The sequence below is a fragment of the Mercenaria mercenaria genome, chromosome 15 (genome assembly GCF_021730395.1).
Source record: "Mercenaria mercenaria strain notata chromosome 15, MADL_Memer_1, whole genome shotgun sequence".
Classification (NCBI taxonomy): Eukaryota; Metazoa; Mollusca; class Bivalvia; order Venerida; family Veneridae; genus Mercenaria; species Mercenaria mercenaria.
In genome coordinates this window covers 71,986,155-72,010,288 of record NC_069375.1, presented here as the reverse complement: position 1 = coordinate 72,010,288, position 24,134 = coordinate 71,986,155, and the positions used below count along the sequence as shown (strand labels likewise).

Below are 24,134 nucleotides of genomic sequence, written 5' to 3'. Positions count from 1 at the left end.
GTATCATGAATTGTTATTTCATCGGTTATCATGAAATAGAGTAGGTGGGAATCTTGTTATCATTGGGGATTAGTAGGAGCCAGAAATCTCTGTTATTAGCCCAGTCTGCGTTTAGACCCTTGAGTGTAAAAAACAAATTCTTTGTTTCCCTATCCCAACCTACCCTAAATTTCTGGCCTGACCCTAAATGTTTTTATGGCCTTAGAGAATATTTTTTTCAACTTTTTAACAAAAAGTTGCAAAACTGCACATTTATGCTAAAATACATATGGTCTGAGTGATGTTAGAAATCAACTTACTAAATTTAATGCTCTAAAGGCATAACCCTCCAGCCTTATTTGTACTAATTTTTTGACAAAAAAATAATTTCTGAAGTCTCCCTTAAAAAAAAAAATCCAAAAAAAAAAATTTGACCAACCTACTCTAATTTTTTTAGCATGTTACCGGAAACAAAGAATTTTTTTTTTTATGCCTTAGTAATTTTTTTTGTTTTGTTCACTGTGGAATTAACTCCTCAGAGGCTATTTCAATTTTCTATAATTATGTCCAACATTACCAGATGGTCAGAATATACAAGAGAAATGATTTAACAATAAAGATTATCTACTCCGTAGCCAGACACTTTAAACTATTAATATAGGAAGATTTTACATTGTCTAGAAAATCATGTTCACTTTCAATTATTATAAAATACAGAGATGGTTTTGGGAGAAGTGGGTTGTCCTTTCGGTTATATAAATATACTCTGAACAAGCCTATCAAAATTTAATACAGAGTATGATGTTTAAATAAAACAATTTTTTAAATCATTGCATTACCTGTAAAGATCTCTCCATCTTTCAACAACTGCCATTGAAAAAAATTAAATATCCAACAGAATGGTTATAAAAAATCTATTATGTCTAGCAAGATGCAAAAACACACTACCGTTAAAAACCGTTAAAAAGGCTGACTTGTTCATACATATGGAATTATAAAGAACACAAATGTATCATCCCTTTATACACCGAAAAACACATCTGTGGTCGATTTTAATTGTCAAATTTATCTCCTATTGCAACAGCCATAATTAAATTTCATGATTATCTTAAATCCAAGTGATCAAAATCATTGGCGTATCGTGCTAACATTGATTGACAAAGGTAACTTTTTGTTCTTCTAATTTGGATTACAATGGACACTGTAATTCATACAAGAAATTCATACATGCAGAGTGAAATATCGTCTTTCACATTTATCTGAACAAAATCAAGCGGACTCGTGTCACATTTAAAAGGACCCTTGTTAATTTTTTCTAAACTTTAATCACTATTCACACAGTTTACATGAGATTTATAATTCCCAAGGTTTATTATACACAGAGGGAGGAAGCTGAAAACAATCCCTCACAAGAAAGTTACCTCTCTCTACAGCGAGCTTGAAAGCCAAATTCCTCAGGCACAAAAGGGAGGCACAAAGGAAGAGCTGGAGAAACAAAACAGCCTTGCTTAACCTAGAGCGAGATGGACAAAAGCTGTGGAGATTGACGAGACAGCTAACGATGAAGAAACAGGAAGAGGCTCAATAACTTTGGAAGAGAATGGTGAACTGTTGACAGGTAAACAAGCGGCAAACACTTTTGCCTCTAACTACAAAGATGTTTCCAACATCTCCATCAACAAGGAACGGCAAAGGGAAGCCCAAAGAGAAACAAGAGCACCGCCTTGCGGGTGCTGACGCTCATCTGATTTTTTTTGTGTAATAGAAATATTGTCCTACCCATGATTTTCTAAGACTAAAAAGGGCCATCATTCTTGCAAAAAGAAGGATAGAGTTATGTTTCTTGATGTACAGTGTCCACTTATGATGGTGAAAAACTGTTGCAAGTTTTAAAGCAATAGCTTTGATAGTTTATGAGAAAAGTTGACTTAAACATAATACTCAACCAAGAAAATGATTTTCTAAGTCCAAAAGGGGCAATAATTATTGCAAAAAGCAGGATGGAGTTACGCTGCTTGCTGTACAGGGTCAGCTTATGATGGTGAACAAGTGTTGCAAGTTTCAAAGCAATAGCTTTGATAGTTTAAGAGAAAAAGTTGACCTAAACATAAAACTTAACCAAGAAATCTGATATTTTCTAAGTCCAAAAGGGGCCATAAATCTAGCAAAAAGCAGGATGGAGTTATGTTTCTTGCTGTACAGGGTCAACTTATGATGGTGAACAAGTGTTGCAAGTTTTAAAGCAATAGCTTTGATAGTTTAGGATAAAAGCTGACCTAAACATAAAACTTAACCAAAAAAACTGATTTTCTAAGTCCAAAAGGGGCAATAAATCTTGCAAAAAGCAAGATGGAGTTATGTTTCTTGATGTACAGGGTCTGCTTATGATGGTGAACAAGTATTCCAAGTTTCAAAGCAATAGCTTTGATAGTTTGGGAGAAAAGTTGACCTAAACATAAAACTTAACCAAGAAATCTGATATTTTCTAAGTACAAAAGGGGCCATAAATCTTGCAAAAAGCAAGATGGAGTTATGTTTCTTGCTATACAGGGTCAGCTTATGATGGTGAACAAGTATTCCAAGTTTCAAAGCAACAGCTTTGATAGTTTAGGAGAAAAGCTGACCTAAACATAAAACTTAACCAGGCAACGCCGACGCCGACGCCGACAACCGCTCAAGTGATGACAATAACTCATCGTTTTTTTTCAAAAAATCAGATGAGCTAAAAAGGGAAAGGCAGACAAGCCAAGTGATACCAGAATGCATGAAGCAGAGTAAACTGCATGAGCTACAGGCAGCTCTCAGGCAGTTGAGGACAAAGAAGTCTCCTGGACCAGATGGAGTCACAAATGAAATGCTGACCCATGTAGGCACTACAGCAATTTGCAAACTCCTGAAAATTTACAACTACAGCTGGACACAAGGACTGCTTCCACAGATATGGAAAGAGGCAGTCATGAGCCCCAACCACAAGAAAGGGAAGGATCCAAAGAAGGCTGCAAGCTATCGCCCAATCAGCCTAACCAGCTGTGCTGGAAAGACCATGGAGAGAATTGTGAATGCACGCCTAAGTGTACATGGAGACTAACAACCTATTCACACTGCAACAAGCTGGCTTCAGACAATTCCGCTCCACTGAGGACCAGACCACTTATCTATCGCAAGAGATAGAGGACGCCTTCCAAAAGCAGAAAGTCATGCTTACAGCATGAATTGATCAGCAGAGACCGTTTGGACTGATGGACTCCTTGTCAAACTGACGAGGACTGGAGTGAGGTGAATAAAGTCATACCTCCACAACAGGACAGCAAGAGTCAGTTTAGAACAGGACAGCAGTAGGAAGTTCCTGTTGCGTCATGGTTTCCCACAAGGCTAAGTCTTATCCCCTATACTCTTCTTGCTTTTTATCAATGATCTGGTGTCTGCACTACCGAAAGGAGTTAAGGCTGCTCTCTACGCTGACGATCTGGTGTTATGGTGTAAGGAAGAACATGACACTACAGCCACATTCAGGATGCAAGAAGCCATCAACAAGCTTTCAGCTTGGGCTGAAGATTCAATGGTGTGTATCGATCAATACAGAGAAATCGTCCACCACATTTTTCTCCCTGTTGTCAAAGCAGAGGGCGGGTAAAATCAAGATGGGAAATACTTCGCTGATTGAAGCAGATGAGGCAAAATACCTTGGAGTGACCTTTGACAAATGGCTAACCTGGAAGCCCCGAATTCGTCAAGCAGAAGGGAAGGCCCGTAGGAAGCTTGCCATGATGCGCAAACTTGCTGGAACAATGTGGGGAGCAAATGAGCAAATACTCAAGACAGTATATCAGGGAACAGTGAGACCCCATTTAGAGTATAACTCAACTGTCTGGTCTACTACTGCCAAAACTAACCAACAGGCTTTAGATAAGGTTCAGAACCAAGCACTGCGGATCATGACAGGTGCTACAAAGTCTACACCAATCTCCTTCATGGAGAAGCTTACAGGCACACAGCCATTACAAGACAGGAGACAATCATGCAAAGGTACTGCTTCAAGCAGAGAAGTTCAGGTCTTTTCAAGACCATCCCATGAAAGCCAAGCTATATGGCTACACCAAAAATCACCTCAAACGTAGCAGCTTCGTTCATGAAGCAAAGAAACTAAACCGAGAGTTCAAAACTGAGCTGAGCGTACCAATGACTCCCCTAGGTAATGAAGACATTACAAACCCACTAGCGAATGATCTGTCCTCAGTGACTGTGAGCCTTCCTGTTCCTTGTCTTGACCGCGGGAAGCAAGAGGATGAAGGCATTTGGAAGGGCCTCACACTTGCTATGATTAATGAAGACTATCCTCCGGAATCATGGACTCATGTCTATACAGACGGATCAGCCACATGCCCTTCAAAGATGGAGGAGCAGGAGATTTCATTCAATACCCATCTGGCAAGAGAGAAACACTACATGTAGCCACAGGGAAACACTGCAGCAATTACAAGGCAGAGACTGAAGCACTCATGAAGGCTGTCTCAATGGCTGAAGACTTGGCATAGAAGAATATTGAAGAATCCCCATAACACTTATTGTATTTTTGACAGAATTATGCTCCTTTCATACTTAATGTTTTTTGGCAATCTTCACTTTCTGGATATAACTTTAGTACAATATAAGATTAGACTTGCAACTTAAAAGGAATCTTATCATCATCATCTGCATGTGTGGCAACAATCCCCATAACTCTGATTTGTATTTTTGACCATATTATATGCCCATTTCATACTTAAAAGTTTTTGACAAACTTCATTTTCTGGACATAACTTTGGTGCTATATAAGATAATGACTTGAAACTCAAAATATATCTTTACCATCATTATCTGTATGTATGGTAACAATCCCAATCACTCTAATTTGTGTTCTTGACAGAATTATGACTCTTGGTGTATCTTCCTTTTAAAAGTTGAGGTCTCTTACTGAGACAATATTATATTCATTTTACCGTCAAAACGCCAAACAGTGGGAGCGCGCTGTTTTACAGACAGCTCTTGTTGCTCATATTTTTTATCAGGATCTTGTGCAGTATATTTGATGCCAAGATTCAGGACCATGGGTATAATTGGCCCAGCCCCTGCACATACTTTGTATGTGTGCTGGACAATGTTTATGTGAAGTTACAATAAGATATAAGCCAATAGTAACAAAGATATGACAGAAAAACAAAGGTTGCCAAAAAACTTTAACCTTACAAATAACCTAAGTATAACACCTTGGTGACCTTGACCTTATGTATAATGGGCAAACCCCCAGCACATACTTTGTTTGTATGCAAGACAATGTTTATGTGAAGTTACAGTAAGATATATGCAATAGTAACAAAGATATGACAGAAAATCAAAGGTTGCCGAAAAATTTTTATCAAGAAAGGTCATGCCGACGCAGGGGCGAGCAGAATAGCCCCCCTATTCTCTGAATATTGGAGCTAAAAATAGTATAATTATGAGCATTTGACAAAGTAATGATAATACATACTAGCTTTGTTTGTTTGTTTTGGGAATAACATTGTGTTTCAACATTATTTCAGTTATGTAAACACAGGCAGTTAACATAACCTGAATGTTTCTGCGGATTCATAGTTCTTTGCAAGTAACTCCCACCTTCCCAACACGAATCAGCGATGGAGGAGTCAAAAGGTTTTAGACATAATGTCTTTTATCAAATCGTCACAGAGAACATATGCCGCACTAGAGGATCAAACTCTTGACCCCTTCGTCTGTAGCTCTGTGCTATCCCTACTGAGCTCAGCAGGCAGACTAGAAAATACATAGATACGTATACTACAAACAAATATCATATGCTTATATCAGTAAAAATTCCCCCACTCCCACATTAGTTATAATCTTTCTAGTGCAATTTTCACCTCCCAACAGGCCTTGTCAAACCCAAACTTTACCCCAAAACTGCTAAAAGACAATGTGACCAGAATTAAAATTTCACTGCAATTATGAACTACAAAATGTAATAACAATTAGGTGATAAAGTAGAATGTTCACAGCTAATGAACAGACTCATGCTGAGATATCTGCAATATTGTGTTTACATTTTGATAACAATTTCACATAATCAAGGAAATGCAAACACATTTTATCACATAAATTTACTTGTTAGAAAACCTTGCCTAATATCGGTACTATTCTCTGCTTTTATTTACTCCTTTGTACATTTTTGCTGTTTGTTCTTTAATGAAATTTTAGTCACTCAGAAGCCTTGTGAAAATATTATTGAAACATAAAAAATGTCATAAAAACCAAAAATGGACTCAAAGAGTCTCATTTTCGTTTCGTTCTACTTGTTTCTTAAATTATATTAAAATAATGGTACATTTTAATAATTTTCTGTAGTCTGTAATTTGTTATTGACAGTAAATAAATTTTCAAGAATCAATTTTTAAAAATATTAAGTCTATGACTAACTATTTCTGTGTTCTGGTATAAGATTAAAACTCTATTCCATATATAAGTACAAAAATTCTCAGTTACCTGCAAAGGTCATGGTGTAATTGTTCCAATTTTCCAAGAGATGACATTCTCCCTCAGTTCACTTCTAATGACAAAAATGACAGTAATTTTCTAAAACTGACTGGTTCTAGCCTTAGTACATTGTTATTTTTTTTCTCAGTAATTTTGACTGGTACTCCTTTTTCATAGTTAATATTCTATGAATAATGACAAAATCACCATGGTCTTGAAACCTTTTATCTGAAACAGCTATATCCTTTAAAACAAGAATGAACTGTTTGTTTCAAAAACAGCTTTTCAGTCAATAAAAAAATGAATTTATCATGAAGTGGTGCAATATGCTGAAACATATTGCTCTGAAACACTATTTAAGTCTTCATCAAACAGGTGAAGCTTTTTCAAACATTTTTGATCAACTGATTTGATGATAACTATAAATACTGGGCTAATCTTGGGTTCTACACAATATTTATAGGAATGTTCTTGATATATCTCATGAATTTATCACCATGGTTATCTGTGGCATCATTCCATAGCTCTGATAGAGGCGAGCTTTTAAATGTTTATCTCATATAAAATCTTGGACCTTTACATCAACAGGTATCTAACTGACTCAAAAATATTCCCTAATGAACAAATAAACAAGCCTTTGAAGAGTCACCTTATCCCAGATCTTTTTTTTAGTTACCAAAATACTCCCTGAAAGATCTTCAATATTGGATTATAGTGTTTGAAATTTTGTTTCAAAACATTTTTTTTTTAAAATGTAAAAAGTCATCGGCACAATGTTTCAACTGCATGGTATTTAATTACATAAATTTTATTTAATTGCACAATTAATCTTATAATTTGAATCAGTACCTTCTGTTATCTGACACTTTTTCCTCTTTTTTTTTAAAGTAAAGCAGATTCCCCTGAGCTATCAGAAACACCAAGCTTGCAGGTGTCTGTCTATTATAATGTATTGACAATAATCTATACTGAAGATTCCCTCAAGTTTAATATCCTGCCTGAAATCTTACAATCATATTTTACAGGAAAAACTTCACACTCCTACAAGTGCCCTGCACAAAAATACACAATCTAAATCCTTCCTAATCACGACCATTTAACTGACTCAAACACTACATAGCTGATGCAGTTACGCTGATTCTATATAAGGAAAGAAATGCAGCGTCATACAATTTTTTTTCTCTCCAAATTTTAAAAGTCTGAATAATTCAGCCATTTGTAAAATATAAAATATCAATAATTCTAACATACATCTTACAGTCATATAGTACTTACTGTTTATAATGTTCCCACATTTAAAGAAAGTTCATACAAAAATTGACAGTAAATGACAGCAATCAAAAATTCATGAAAACCAGCATCCATGAGAGACAATTTTATTGCAATGATAACTGTGCATAAAAACTGGCACTCTATTTTACAGCTTCACTGTGGCCAAGCTGTGTTAATGTTTGGTTCTTCAACTTTTCAAGAATTTAAAAACTAAAGGTAATTCTAATGATACAATACTGATGAAAAAATTTAAAATCTATTTATGAGGGAAACGCAGCAAGTTACCAGGTGAAGTAATCTTAACCTTTAGCCTGCTTGCGGCACATGATTCTGCCTTTGTGACCAGGATCAGCCTGCATGTCAAAATGTAGTGACAAAATGTAAAACTGCTGAAGGCATGCAGGTGGCTGTTGAAGACAAGTTGAAATTAGAGCAAAAACACTTTTTTGGGAAGTAATCCGACAGGCTGCTAAAGGCAACTGGCTGCTTCAAAACAGGCGATTGCTGAGGCAAGGTTAAATGTACCTTAAAAGATGCATTATAAAAGAGAGAAAAGCAATGAAGATAAGAAAGTTGGGGGGTTTTAATGAAGGAGGCTGATCTGGTGTTGATGTAAGGAGAATGGCATGTTATTATATTAAAGTAGTCCATACCGGTACATGAGCAATATCATCATGCAGAGTACATAATTCACTAAGACTTAAGTTGACTAACATTTGAAACTGAAACTGAATTATTTGATTAAACGCCTATTTATACATGTACACAATGACATATTCAGTGGCGTTGTATATAATAATATTAATAATATCAATAACATTATTTAAACACAGTTGTGACCGCATCCTGCCCCGAGACCATTTACCCCTATTGCCGAATACCTGCGTTTGAAGCCTTACATGGTACACCCAGACGGGCTGCATACAGAGTTTCTTGGGGGCAAGTTTTGCTGCTTTTTTTGTAAACCAATTTTATATAGATTTGTATTTTAACTTTGCAATTCTTTCTATTGTCTCACTCATTAATACCAGTATACTGTAAAATAATTTAATTTCGTGGGCATGAAATTTTGTGGTTTTTGGTCAAAACAGCATTTTCGTGGGGATATGAATTCATGGATTTCAACTTTCAAACATAAAATGAATTGGAATTTTACTTGTTCGTTGGGATATAATTTCGTGGCCTGACTTAACCACGAAATCCACGAAAATTAGTCCCCCATGAATATTAATGATTTCACAGTACATTATAATCTGCCTTCAGCCACAAACATCAAACCTGTAAACCTAAGAATTGTCTGTATTTTACACAACACAAAGTAAATGATTTTCATAATACAAAGTAAATTGTATACTATTACCTCTAACCATCACAAAATTACTATTTAATGTAATCATTATTCACCCTGGGAGCACCAGATCATTTATCTCAGCATTCTAACATTTACCATCCTCCCTCTAGTCACTGAATACAAACCATAAAGGCACAGTGTGTGGTCAAAGTTTTACTGACCTGTTATGGTAAAACTTGTCCCAGTGTGAGTGCCAATCAACTTGAACAAGATTCTGGACACAACTGATTCTGCTTTTATGGCCAGTGTAGGTCATGATCAGCCTGCACGTCTGTGCAATTTTATCATGATCTGCACTGTTCACTTTTCAGTCAGTATATCTTTTTGGAAAACACCCCTTGTAACAGTAAATGGTACTGTCCAAACTGAAAGATGGACAAGTTCATTTTAGAAATTTAGCAGGGTAAGGGTTATAATTTACTGACCCATTACAGTAAAACAGTCATTGTATGGTTCATAGACTTGACCACATTTTGACTGACCTAGTTTATATTATAGTAAAACATGACTAAGAGCGTATAGCGTGTCACTATGTTACCATCCTTTGTAAGATGACCCGCACTTGACTTACATCTTTTCATTCATCATATATATGGTAAAGAGAGGCTTTCAAAATGGTATTTAGTAGACACAATGTAAACATTTGACTCTAAATTGCGAAATAAAATACACATGTGACTGTTTCTAGTTTTCAAGTATTGTAACTATTTTAAAATTTGCCCAGCCAAATAGTTGAGCCTATCAATATGTGTTGGTCACACTGACTTGACAATTTACTTCTCATGATAACTGTACATAATGCAATTTGGCCATTGCATGGTCAAGATATAATTCATGAGAATTTTGAAGACATTCAAGAGCTTTCAAGTCATTTTTTTTTTGGTGCATGGTGTGGTGTTTTTTTTACACAAACATAATGATAGATGATGAGGCTACATTCCAGTCTGATCCCAGCTGCCCAACCATCCCAAGTGACCAACCATCACGGGTGACTAACCAACCCAGCTGCCCAACCAACCTGGCTGCCCAACCATCCCAGCTGCCCAACCATCCCGGGTGACCAATTGGTTTGAACCACCCACCTTGAGTTAGCTTAGACTAATGCAGACAAGGCTTAAATGATGGGCCTACCCTAAAAAATTCTGACTAGAAAACTTTTAACTCACCAGTGCAGTTTAAACAATTTTACTTTAATCCACCAAATTCTCTGCAGTGTTTATCACTTTTACTCCGCTGGAAACTCAAACTTTAATGTTAAAATGCAATCCTAACATCATGATAAGAAACAAAATATTGGCTACATGAAAAATCTCTCCCTGCAAAACGGTGATATTATAATTGTTTATCTTACTAATAAACTATTTATCATGCCAAATTAGGCACTAGAGAAAAGCATCTTGGTTTTACGTCACTGAAAGACTCAGTAAAAATCTGGAAAAATATCACACTAGAAAACAGCCCTGGATGCCAAATGACTTCAGCATTACATCATTGGTCATTTCATTATATATATCAGCAGATTTTTTTTTGCCTACTAGTGTACTGGGCTTAACTGTGGATCAGCCTTTTCTAGAAAGTTGTTAAGCTGATAGATCTGCAAAAAATAATCAGACATAAAACTCCGAATAATATTTGCATGTCCACTTATGTTACTGGTGAGTACCCATGTTTCATTTCAGTTGGATGGCAACTGTAGGTGGTGAGTACCATGTTTCATTTCCGTTGGATGGCAACTGTAGGTGGTGAGTACCATGTCTCATTTCCGTTGGATGGCAACTGTAGGTGGTGAGTACCATGTCTCATTTCCGTTGGATGGCAACTGTAGGTGGTGAGTACCATGTCTCATTTCCGTTGGATGGCAACTGCAGGTGGTGAGTACCATGTCTCATTTCCGTTGGATGGCAACTGTAGGTGGTGAGTACCATGTCTCATTCCAGTTGGATGGCAACTTTAGGTGGTGAGTCCCATGTCTCATTTCAGTTGGATGGCAACTGTAGGTGGTGAGTCCCATTTCAGTTGGATGGCAACTGTAGGTGGTGAGTCCCATGTTTCATTTCAGTTGGATGGCAACTGTAGGTGGTGAGTACCTGATGTTTCATTTCAGTTGGATGGCAATTGTAGGTGGTGAGTACCATGTTTCATTTCAGTTGGATGGCAACTGTAGGTGGGGCGTGAGTACCATGTTTCATTTCCGTTGGATGGCAACTGTAGGTGGTGAGTACCATGTTTCATTTCAGTTGGATGGCAACTGTAGGTGGGGCGTGAGTACCATGTTTCATTTCCGTTGGATGGCAACTGTAGGTGGTGAGTACCATGTTTCATTTCAGTTGGATGGCAACTGTAGGTGGTGAGTACCATGTTTCATTTCAGTTGGATGGCAACTGTAGGTGGTGAGTACCATGTTTCATTCATGATGGCAACTGTAGGTGTGATACCATGTTTCATTTCAGTTGGATGGCAACTGTAGGTGGTGAGTACCATGTTTCATTCAGTTGGATGGCAACTGTAGGTGGTGAGTACCATGTTTCATTTCAGTTGGATGGCAACTGTAGGTGGTGAGTACCATGTTTCATTTCAGTTGATGGCAACTGTAGGTGCGTGAGTACCATGTTTCATTTCAGTTGGATGGCAACTGTAGGTGGTGAGTACCATGTTTCATTTCAGTTGGATGGCAACTGTAGGTGGGTGAGTACCATGTTTCATTTCGTTGGATGGCAACTGTAGGTGGTGAGTACCATGTTTCATTCCAGTTGGATGGCAACTGTAGGTGGTGAGTACCATGTTTCATTTCCAGTTGGATGGCAATGTAGGTGGTGAGTACCATGTTTCATTCAGTTGGATGGCAACTGTAGGTGGTGAGTACCATGATTTTCATTTCAGTTGGATGGCAACTGTAGGTGGTGAGTACCATGTTTCATTTCAGTTGGATGGCAACTGTAGGTGGTGAGTCCCATGTTTCATTTCAGTTGGATGGCAACTGTAGGTGGTGAGTACCATGTTTCATTTCAGTTGGATGGCAACTGTAGGTGGTGAGTACCATGTTCATTTCAGTTGGATGGCAACTTGTAGGTGGTGAGTACCATGTTTCATTTCAGTTGGATGGCAATGTAGGTGGTGAGTACCATGTTTCATTTCAGTTGGATGGCAATGTAGGTGGTGAGTACCATGTTTCATTTCAGTTGGATGGCAACTGTAGGTGGTGAGTACCATGTTTCATTCAGTTGGATGGCAACTGTAGGTGGTGAGTACCATGTTTCATTCGTTGGATGGCAACTGTAGGTGGTGAGTACCATGTTTCATTCAGTTGGATGGCAACTGTAGTGGTGAGTACCATGTTTCATTTCAGTTGGATGGCAACTGTAGGTGGTGAGTACCATGTTTCATTTCAGTTGGATGGCAACTGTAGGTGGTGAGTACCATGTTTCATTTCAGTTGGATGGCAACTGTAGGTGGTGAGTACCATGTTTCTTCATTATCATTAGGTGGTGAGACATGTCTTTCATTGATGGCAATGTAGGTGGTGAGTACCATGTATTCAATTCCAGTTGTGATGGCAACTGTAGGTGGTGAGTACCATGTTTCATTTCAGTTGATGGCAATTGTAGGTGGTGAGTCCCATGTTTATTTTCAGTTGGATGGCAACTGTAGGTGGTGAGTACCTGATGTTTCATTTCAGTTGGATGGCAACTGTAGGTGGTGAGTAACCATGTTTCATTCCAGTTGGATGGCAACTGTAGGTGGTGAGTTCCATGTTTCATTCCAGTTGGATGGCAACTGTAGGTGGTGAGTCCCATGTTTCATTTCAGTTGAATGGCAACTGTAGGTGGTGAGTACCATGTTTCATTTCAGTTGGATGGCAACTGTAGGTGGTGAGTCCCATGTTTCATTTCAGTTGAATGGCAACTGTAGGTGGTGAGTCCCATGTTTCATTTCAGTTGGATGGCAATTGTAGGTGGTGAGTCCCATGTTTCATTTCAGTTGGATGGCAACTGTAGGTGGTGAGTCCCATGTTTCATTTCAGTTGGATGGCAACTGTAGGTGGTGAGTACCATGTTTCATTTCAGTTGGATGGCAATTGTAGGTGGTGAGTACCATGTTTCATTTCAGTTGGATGGCAACTGTAGGTGGTGAGTACCATGTTTCATTTCAGTTGGATGGCAATTGTAGGTGGTGAGTACCATGTTTCATTTCCGTTGGATGGCAACTGTAGGTGGTGAGTCCCATGTTTCATTTCAGTTGAATGGCAACTGTAGGTGGTGAGTCCCATGTTTCATTTCAGTTGGATGGCAATTGTAGGTGGTGAGTCCCATGTTTCATTTCAGTTGGATGGCAACTGTAGGTGGTGAGTACCTGATGTTTCATTTCAGTTGGATGGCAATTGTAGGTGGTGAGTACCATGTTTCATTTCAGTTGGATGGCAACTGTAGGTGGTGAGTACCATGTTTCATTTCAGTTGGATGGCAACTGTAGGTGGTGAGTACCATGTTTCATTTCAGTTGAATGGCAACTGTAGGTGGTGAGTACCATGTTTCATTCCAGTTGGATGGCAACTGTAGGTGGTGAGTACCATGTTTCATTTCAGTTGGATGGCAATTGTAGGTGGTGAGTCCCATGTTTCATTTCAGTTGGATGGCAACTGTAGGTGGTGAGTACCTGATGTTTCATTTCAGTTGGATGGCAACTGTAGGTGGTGAGTACCATGTTTCATTCCAGTTGGATGGCAACTGTAGGTGGTGAGTTCCATGTTTCATTCCAGTTGGATGGCAACTGTAGGTGGTGAGTCCCATGTTTCATTTCAGTTGGATGGCAACTGTAGGTGGTGAGTACCATGTTTCATTTCAGTTGGATGGCAACTGTAGGTGGTGAGTCCCATGTTTCATTTCAGTTGAATGGCAACTGTAGGTGGTGAGTCCCATGTTTCATTTCAGTTGGATGGCAATTGTAGGTGGTGAGTCCCATGTTTCATTTCAGTTGGATGGCAACTGTAGGTGGTGAGTCCCATGTTTCATTTCAGTTGGATGGCAACTGTAGGTGGTGAGTCCCATGTTTCATTTCAGTTGGATGGCAATTGTAGGTGGTGAGTCCCATGTTTCATTTCAGTTGAATGGCAACTGTAGGTGGAGCGTGAGTACCATGTTTCATTTCCGTTGGATGGCAACTGTAGGTGGAGCGGTCTGTACACAAGGGACAAATGTAGGTACAGTCCATAAAATAAACTATTTTAAACGTGTTAATTTGTAAACATGGATGGATCCAAACGAAGGAGAAGAAGCATTTTACAGACATATTTCGATAATAAAATACAGTACATATCATAACCCTGACTGACCTATAAACCGGGCGAGTCTATTTTATAAGTGCAACAACACGGTTGACCCATTTAAACGAGCTGTAGTCAAAAGAGGGGCATAATTCTGAACAAAATATTGAGACAAGGAAATCCTGATAAAATGTCACTTTATGGATGTGTATTGACATTCATTTCAGTTGAATGAGGACTGTAGGAAGAGGAGAGTGCACAATGTTCTCATGTTATTGTATATAATCCTTCAACGTCCAAAATGGGGAATAACTCAACAAATAATAACCGTACATGAAAACACCAACAATGCACACATGTCCACTTCATGTTGATGATGTACCATTGTGTACTTAAAGTTTTCACTTGAACAGAAGCTGATATGCAATCCAAACAATATACAGGCATGGGTCTTTGACATTGGAGTTAAATGAAAGCAACTAATATTCATTTACAAATGTCCAGTTTTCTTTTCACTAAGAAATCAGCAGTTGAACCACGCCAGAACTTTTCTGGCCTTACTATAATTCAGATTAACATTCTTTTTTCCTGAGTCTGAAGTGGGTAATTAAATGCCAGTAGTATTTATCCACACCTTAAATAGCACATTTTTGTGTCAAGTCTAATAAACTGCTGTGGTTTTTATTTTTATTATTATAATAATGATGAAATGATATTACTCATAATTTACTACAGAAAAAGTATCTTGAAAAAATAACATTCTGAAAACAGAATACTAAATAAGATTTTAATTATATATGACTTAAGCCCTTCCAAATACAACTATATAAGGACTGTCCCTCAAACCATCAGTATTTTATCTTGCATTTTAATATTTCCAGTGACTTTAAAATTTATCTTTTACAACATTTTTGAAGACAAAATTGAAAGTGCTCTTTTGCATTAAACCTGAAAGTTTACAATAAGTTAATTTTAAAGAACCACACAGGGTACTATGCAACCATGTAAAATTAACATTTCTCGGTGTAATTTGTTACTGCCAAACTTCAATTTCACCAGAAGGTTAAGAAATGGTAACTTTAACTCTTACCATGCAGGACAGTGATTCTGTCTTTGCGACCAGTGTAGATCATGATCAGCCTGCACATTTGTGAAGTCTGATCATGACCTGCTCTGTTTGCTATTCAGTCAGTATCTTTTTGGTATGAAACCCTTGGTATGAACCCCTTTTAGCAGTGAATGGTACTGTCCAAATTGGAAGACGGACAAGTTCATTATAGAAATTTAGCATGTTAAAGGTTAACCTAAACTTCTCAAAAAAGAATAAGTAAATGTTGAGAAATTAATAGGAAATTTCTGTTGTCCTTACAGGAAAATATTTGAGTTATTGTAGAGATATGATACACTTGGTTCTATTCCAACACAGCAGGCATGATACATATTGTCTATTGTCATTTAATATTTAATAATGTAATGTTCATTGCCTCAGCTAGGGCAAAATGTTTCATGGTGTAGAAATCATCTATATTTTGCAGGGTTCTTCTAACTCATAGCATTTCATAACCCAAATAAAGAATTTAACCCTCTAAATCTAATTGGTTAAACCTTCCTCAGTTGTAGTGTAAGTGCATTATCAAAACTGAGAGGCCATGGGTGTAGCTTGAGGGTCAGTGATGTGGTAATCATTTTACTGTATTAGGCTTCGTGGTCCTTATACTCTAGCCCCTGTGATGAGGTATCATAAATAACTCTGTCACATCAAGGAGGTGGAAGACATGATTAACTAATAAATAACAAGAGCTGTTTGTTAAACTCCTAAATATGCCCTACTTGATGACCTGACATGAGCAAATTGGTATCTAATTTAGTATGCATTGACCTTGCCCTACGACCCTGACCTTTGACTTTTGACCTAATAATCTCAAAAATCAACAGGAGTCATCTACTACCTATAGGCAATCATCAGCTATAGGCCCAAGTGTTCAAAAAGTGTTGAGAAACAGTTTCCATCTCAAGGTCACAGTGACATTGACCCTTCAGTTGCTGAACCAAAAAACAAGAGGGGTCATCTCCTGACCACAAACAATATCATCCTAAGAAAATCAAACCTGACAGCCCTAAGTTTAATCAAAGGCCTGAAGGGCCTGAGTCGGCTAATGATTGATGTACTGACAGTATAGTCTACCAGCTTCAGTTTGTTTTTAGTTTTTTTCTTAAAATTTCATAACACAGCTCGATATTTACCCAAAATATTATATCTGGATACGATTACACTTTTCTCCAGTTTCAACAATATATTTTACAAATTGTGATGATTCGAAGACATTTAGCAGCAATTGGCAGTATCTGACATTGAAGTTTACGGTTAAATTACCTCTTATTTAAATCTTTTCATAAAAAAGTTGTTTCGTTTCGTGAAAGCAGCCAAACATAGACGATCTACTTTCGATTTCAAAAACTACAAGAAAATACAATTTAATGTTTCGCCGATTTGTTTATTTCTCGAAAAATAAGAATTAAAATCATTTTTAATATCAGTATTTTTAATTTTTTAATATCAGTAGTAACTAAACAAACCAGTAAGAGCTTCTTCTTCCGATAATTTATCCGTTTACTGACTGCAAAATTCAACCCACGCAAAGTTTATAGAAATCATACGATGCGTGTTTATGTTCAATGTGGGAGAATTAAGGCTGATCGGCTATGTTTCCTAACGCATCCAGACGATTCAGCTTTTGTTTTTAAAAAAGCATTGTGTGCGTTTCTGTAATTTTATATACGTTTTTATACACTTAGAAATTATTAGACATGCGTATTTGCATTATTTCTATACGTAATTTACGCTAATACGCATCTTATCTGGAGCCCTGTGGAACTATTTTTTGTCTTTCGCTGGATGTTACCCAAGCTTTGTAAGCCTGCGCAATTCTTAAAATGCACATTTATGCTTAATGAGTTACATTCGAGAATTGCACAATTACAAGTCATAAATATGACAGATTACATTGTATATTGGTCATAGCAAAGGGAATTGACACAACTTAACTTCATTCATGCAGTGAACTGTTTGAAGTTTGAGAAATCTAATGGAACTACATCCCTTCACGTGTTATTCGGTCCATTTAGAGAATCGCTGAACAGCAAGGACTCGTCAAAAGGCTTTCAGCCTTTAGCAGACTCAAAAATGTTCCAGATATCTATTGGAAACATTTTTTATTTTATGAGACACTGTAACCTTGACCTCTGACCTTTTGATCAGAAACAATAATGTTATCTGTTGTCCATGGTAACAATTTTATGAAGATAGAAAGCAGATGATACAAGCATTCTTTAATTATTAAGCGGAATCTGTTTTTGACCTCTGATCTACTGACCCCCAAAACATCAGCAGTCATCTACTGACCACTGACATTCATCCTGTGAAGTTTGACCACTATAGGAACAAGCATTCTCTAGTGTTTTTTTATTGGAAATCAAATTTATGGTTTACTGACCAGCAGACCAGCAGATAGATGGTCCAACCAATAATCAGCAAAACAATAATTATTATACAATATAGAAGTGGACTCGAATAAAATCAAATTATCTTACCCATTCATAAGAAGGCACAAATTAACTTCTTGCCATTCACAGAAACTGTAACTTGGTCTGTATCCATTACATATGTTAACGTAAGTTTGTGGCCTACAGAGGAGATCAACCCTTGCTTTCAACATTTTCACAGAGCAGATTGCAAAATGTTCAAACATTATGAACAAATGAATTCAGGCGAGAGCAAACTACTTTCACAAGTACAAGCATAATTATATCCATATGAAGAACGATATCAATAACAGACACCAGATGGATGAAATTGACAGAATTCCAGGAGACACAGAGGATGGTAAACCTATACAGCTACTTGCAGAACTGATGCACAGGGTGAATTATTGATGACCGACAAAAGCAATAGCCAAAAATGCATGTCAGAGAATTGTCAGTGAAATAGAAACTGCAATACAACATCATCACGATATTTTTTTAATTTCTTAAAGTTACATTGCACAAAATTATCACTAGGTAACTGACTGAAAGTCCAGCAATAACACAGCAAACATTGTAGGCTAGTAGGTTTAAGGACAGCATGTCTCTAACCCATAGACACGACTGATTCTACCTTTGCAGCCAGAGTAGATCATGATCAGTCTGCACATGACCACCATTCAGTCAGTATCTTTTTGGTAATCACCCTTTTTAACAGTTAATGTTACTGTCCAAACTGAAAGAAGGACAAGTTCATTATATAAAATTAGCACACAATATGCCAGTCTGATTATAGATTATGTAATAATACATATATCAGTTACTTGTGCATTGAGCAAATTTTTTTCAAAAATGACTGTTTAATATTTAACATTAAATTTCCTTTAACCACATTTGATTTTCAAGCTGTTAGTATCTTAAACATGGACAATTTTCTACCTTATCCCATACAAGTTACAATTTTCTACCTTATCCCATACAAGTTAAGACACATAGCGACATCCAAGGAAAAAGCAAGGGAGACAACACTCTTTATAATAAACAGTTTGTGGAAAAATGTTGAATTTATCGTTTATTTTATCCACAATTGACAGAGTGATTAAGTAGTTTGATAAGTCTATTTTATGTACAGGTTAGTGTTTATTAGTAATAAAATATTTATCCAATTAAATTGGTCTGGCGCGACACATCCACCTGACAAATTTATTTTGATAAATGCTTACTTTTGAACACTAACCTGTTTAGTGTCTGAAATTATTTTTCGTTTACAAGTTCAAGCTATATCTACATTATATGACTTATTGGGTTAATAAACGACTGGAAGTAAATGTTGATTTACCAGAATAAATTTCCCAATAATTTGAAAAATACTGCAATGCCACTGGACAAAAATAATTTCAAACACTCAAGGGGGTTTTAGCACATTTGAATATTGGTTAAATAGAACTGAAAGACAGAACAAGGGAGATAATTCAAACCTTTTATATTGAAATAACTTTTCAAAGTTGTCATTCTTGTTCTGATAGCTGATGAGAACAGGTTTCACCACAAGCAAATTTCAAAACAAATTTTCTGTCAATATCAAAACAACAGGAAGTACTGAAGAAACATTTCAATTACATTTTTTATAATCATTTACAAAATGTAAACTGAGTGATAACATAGTGTAAGCAAAATCCACAGTGTTTACAAAATTTTGACTAAGCGTTTCTCTCCCCAGTTGAGTTAAAGATGCTCAATCGCAGCAGTTTCATCATTTTTTTCCCAATAATAAATTTTGATGGAATGTTCTGTATTACAAGGTCATGTTATGATGTATTCAAAAATGAAATAAAAATACTAGAGATGCTTTTGAGAAAAGCGCATGTCTCCCACAACTGCCTAATCATCTAAACAGTAAGTCAGTCTTTATATACTGTTCACTTAATCCACAAGTGCATGCGCTTTCCTGACACCAAAAGGACACCTATACTACTAGTAGTATAGTCGCCGGTTTAGGGGTAAAAACTGCGCAAGAAATCTGAGTGTTTTTGGTAAATCAAGGGCCATAATTCCGAAGTGCCTATGCCGATTTGGCTAGTTATCGAACTTGGCCGAGCACTTATTGGCAGACACATTTTGTTGAAGTTTGGTGAAGATCAGATGAGAAATGTTCGACTTAGAAGGCGGACAAGCTTTGTGACAGACAGACACACAAACACACACACAGACTGGAGTAAATCAATATGTCTCCAACACAACTGTGTGGTGGGAGACATAACTAGGTCACCAGCACTGTTTCAGTTTTATTTGTCCTCAGATATGATGCTATTTTGAACATTTTTTCAAAATTTCCATACTCCTACCATGTATTTCAGGAAAGTAAAATAACTAGTATAAATTTAAAATTTAAGCATATTTATAACAGAAAACAATATTTTACTAGTGGAGACATGCTCAGAGAAATTAAAAGAAATTAATTTTGTAAAAGAGAACAATAGTTGATCAGCAGACCGAAGGTTGTTTTTTCATATTTTTGCCAATCTTAAGTTGATATTTTTTGCTGTTTTATTGAGTTTCACATAATAGAACTAAATCAAACTGTGCACATGTATTTGCTTATGTCTACTAATTGAAAAAAAAAATGTAGGTCACCATATTAGATTTGGCTTAAATTAAATTACAATGAGATGGGGTGTATATTAATAGAACGCAGCTTGGTACAAAATACGTAATCTATTTTTATTTCAAACAAGGGCATATACATGTATTCAGCCAAAAGCTTTGGAAGTATTCTGTTTTTGTCCACAGCTTAAGGCAAAGATAGTTAACAAGATGATCAAATGGCCCTAGGTCGCTCCCCTGAGGAACACCTGGAATAAACCCGATGAAAGTGTGACTGAAGAAACTTTTTTTTTGTATTTTAAAGGACGAAACAGAGAGGAATCATTCCAGTTGCTACATTCTTAACCTTTAACATAATGATCTTAAAAGCAATAGGGTTATCTACTCCATTTGGCCACTAAGTTTGAAGGTGCAGGTTGAAAGCTTCCCAACAAATGCTACAAAACTCTTTTTAGTGTTTAGACGTCAATGATTTGAACACTTGACCTAGAGATATTCAAATTACTACACAGCAGATTTCTTAGTAAGCGGATTCTGACATGTTTCTGAGGTATTTTGATGTCATAGATGTACCAGTAGGTGTCTGCCTTTCTCTGAACAAAATCGATAGTTCCTGAATACGGCTGTACGGTACGGGGATAAGGAACAACCAAATTGGCACAGTGTTGGGGTAAATATAGACCCGTCCAAAAAACTACCATGAGCGCCTTTAAAGTAAACTTATCAGGTCAAAGAGATCATAGCTCGTTTGAACCAGGCTGATCCATTTGAACCAGGATGGTAAAGCTGGTCTATAACATGGGATGACTATATATATATATATATGCCTAAAGAACAATAAATCATGTAAAGCACAGGCTTTTTAATATTAGAAGAGACTGAAAATCACTGTACAATCACAGACACTTGGGGGTCAGAACCTGTCCTCCCTCCCAATCCGCCCCTGCCAACCTTCAACCAATATATTTTCGCTTTTTAAATCAAACTGAGCACATGTCTCGATCATACAACAACTTCTGTTACCATTTCAATGTTCAAAAAATCTCCCATATGCTATCAATGCTCAGAAAAACTAAAGACATCTTCTCCGAGTGTTTTCAACACAAACTAGCTTGTCCAAGGAATAGGAGAATAGATCCCAGCTTGATGTCAAATTTACTACACAGAGCCGGGACACAGACAATATCGTTAATGGTTAAAATAAAAATACTCGCCCATTACGTCAACTGCCGCGGTGGCCGAGAGAGTACAGACGCTGGTTCTGTGAGCTTACTTTTGGGCAGGGCCGCGGGTTCGCTCCGCGCTATGGGCAATCTTTTTTTCTTCCTTTTTTAGGTATTTTTTATATCTTGAGAATATATTGTTTAAAAAGAAAATGAAAATATTATATTAAAAAAAGAAAAAAAAGAATGCCTGAAGCGCGGAGCGAACCCGTGGCCCTGCCCAAAAAAGTTCTTTCGAACCCAACGTCTGTACTATCTCGACCATCACGGCTGTTGACTTTCTAAGCAAGTATTTTTATTTTAACCGCTAACGATATCGTCTGTGTCCCGGCCCTGCGTAGTAAATTTGACTGCGCAACATCATGCTGGGATCTATTCTCCTATTCCTTGGACAAGAAAATCGTGTTTACATTGCGAAGTAAGTTGTCTTTAGTTTTTTTGAGCATTGATAGAGTATGGGAATTTTTCAAACATACTGAAATGATAACAGAAGTCGTTGGATGATCAAAACATGTGCTCAGTTTGTTTTAAAAAACAAAAATGTATTGACTGAAGGTTGTCTGGGGTGGCATGGGAGAGGGAGGGGTGCTGACCCCCAAGTGTCTGTGTGTACAATATGAGCATAAGTTTTTGGTAAGATCAATTTCTGGTCTATTGCCTATTGAAACAGTCCAAATTATGTTGAAAGTTTGTTTAAGCATTATAGTTGTAAAGCAAACTAAAAAGTGTTTCTCGTCACATTTTGTCTATCTAATGAGACGCAAAGTTTAGATAAAAAAAAGGGCAGTGGCTAGGGTTATGGTACCGTAATCCTAGCCTCCGATTCTAGGATTACGGAAGTTCCGTATTTCTAGACAACCCTGTGAGAATAGGCTAGGATTACGGAAGTATTTAAGAGGAATCAAATATATATATTACGACATGCATAAATGATGTTTTAAACTTAATAGCGACTTTTTATGCCTGTCGTATTATTTCGTGTTATCGATCCACCATTTTGGGTTAGTAAAAGAAGAAAGAGAAAAGAAAAAAAATAGAGAAGAACAATTAAAAATTCATAACTTTATCATGACATCACAGTATATTAGGGGTTCTAACTGACCAATCAGAGAGCTGCATTTTAGAGTACCTGCCAGTTTCCACTTGGGTATAACAAAGTATATTTCCAATGAACATATAGTGACTTTATAAATAAATATCACACTATTTTAGAAATCAAATCAAGATTTTTCACTGCACATGCCCCAGATGATGCTACAAACAACAAAACTTTGAAGTTTCAATGAAATATTATATTGATTTAACAGCTTTATTTTAGTTAAAAGTTTGAGATTTTACACAGGGAGTCTATGATAAAGTCTGAGTAAAATGTAATCAATACCCAAGTGAAATAAGTATCATTCCACAATGTTTTGGACATGTTAAAATTATGAATAAAAGAGAAAAAAAATGCAAAATCATGACTATGAAATAATAACGTATACTCTAACATATATTTGTTTCCTCTTAAATACTTCCGTAATCCTAGCCTATTCTCGTAGGATTGTCTAGAAATACGGAACTTCCGTAATCCTAGAATCGGAGGCTAGGATTACGGTACCGTAACCCTAGCCACTGCCTAAAAAAAGCCTCTCAATCCAGGTGAAGTCTCTGACCTGGTAAGGCTACATATGTGTGAGCAGTTTTAATATTAAAGTTGTACACACTGCACTGGGACAGTTAAATTAATGGCAATGATTTTATGTCCTTGGGGATGTTTCTTATTTTAAAATAGGAGACTCGAGGCATACCTGTAGAGCCATGCACTGTCTGTTAATAGTTATTATACACTTACACCTGTTGAAGACAGGTAACCTAAAAAACTGCACGTGCAAATAATTTGTAAGCACTCACTTATCAATCCGAAGTATATAAAACGTTTTGATAATTCTCGATCTTGTGATTTAAATGTCTACATTATTCTTAGTCACTTGATTCACTTCTTTTTATACAACTTTATTTACTTTGCAAAGTTTCGCAGGAAGTTGATACCTGCGGTCAAGGTCAATTCTATGTTTAGAATTAGGCTAAACTCCGTACCGACCGATATTGGTTTTTCAATTTACGCTTGTTCTTATTCTTATCCACATGCATGATATAATAAGCCTTGATATTGAATAAACTTGAAACTTGGTAACTTGGTATGTAGTCTGGATTACCTGCCCCTTAACTGTTGATCTTTCTTCAATATTGGATTCCATACTACTGTACAATACAGCCCCTAAGACACCCCTGGGGTAGATCTACCCTGCAACTTTCTTCCAGGAACTCTTTGACCCATTAACCATAATTTTTGGCTGTCTAGCTATTGCTAAGAAAATCTTTTATCCAAGCAAATACTTTTCCACTTATAAATAGCATAACCCAAAATATTTTT

The 24,134-nt window shown here is 36.8% G+C and overlaps 1 protein-coding gene across 6 annotated transcripts in view; it reads right to left on the bottom strand.

Moving 5' to 3' along the window:
- Positions 1-23,765, bottom strand: part of LOC123558567 (breast cancer anti-estrogen resistance protein 3 homolog) — a 49,253-nt gene extending 25,488 nt beyond the window's left edge. For 2 of the 6 annotated variants that reach the window (XR_008367505.1, XM_053525676.1), the window contains exon 1: positions 6,496-6,617. Coding sequence is in view for 2 of the 6 variants with exons in the window: in XM_053525676.1 (XP_053381651.1) it covers positions 6,496-6,542 (47 nt within the window). In the remaining 4 variants the exon portion in view is untranslated. Of the gene's footprint in view, positions 1-818; positions 988-6,495; positions 6,618-7,335; positions 7,524-10,275; positions 10,435-23,611 lie in introns of those variants that run through there. The other 4 variants (XM_053525679.1, XM_053525680.1, XM_053525681.1 and 1 more) reach the window with 4 other exon arrangements.
- Between the last annotated feature and the right edge of the window lie 369 nt (positions 23,766-24,134).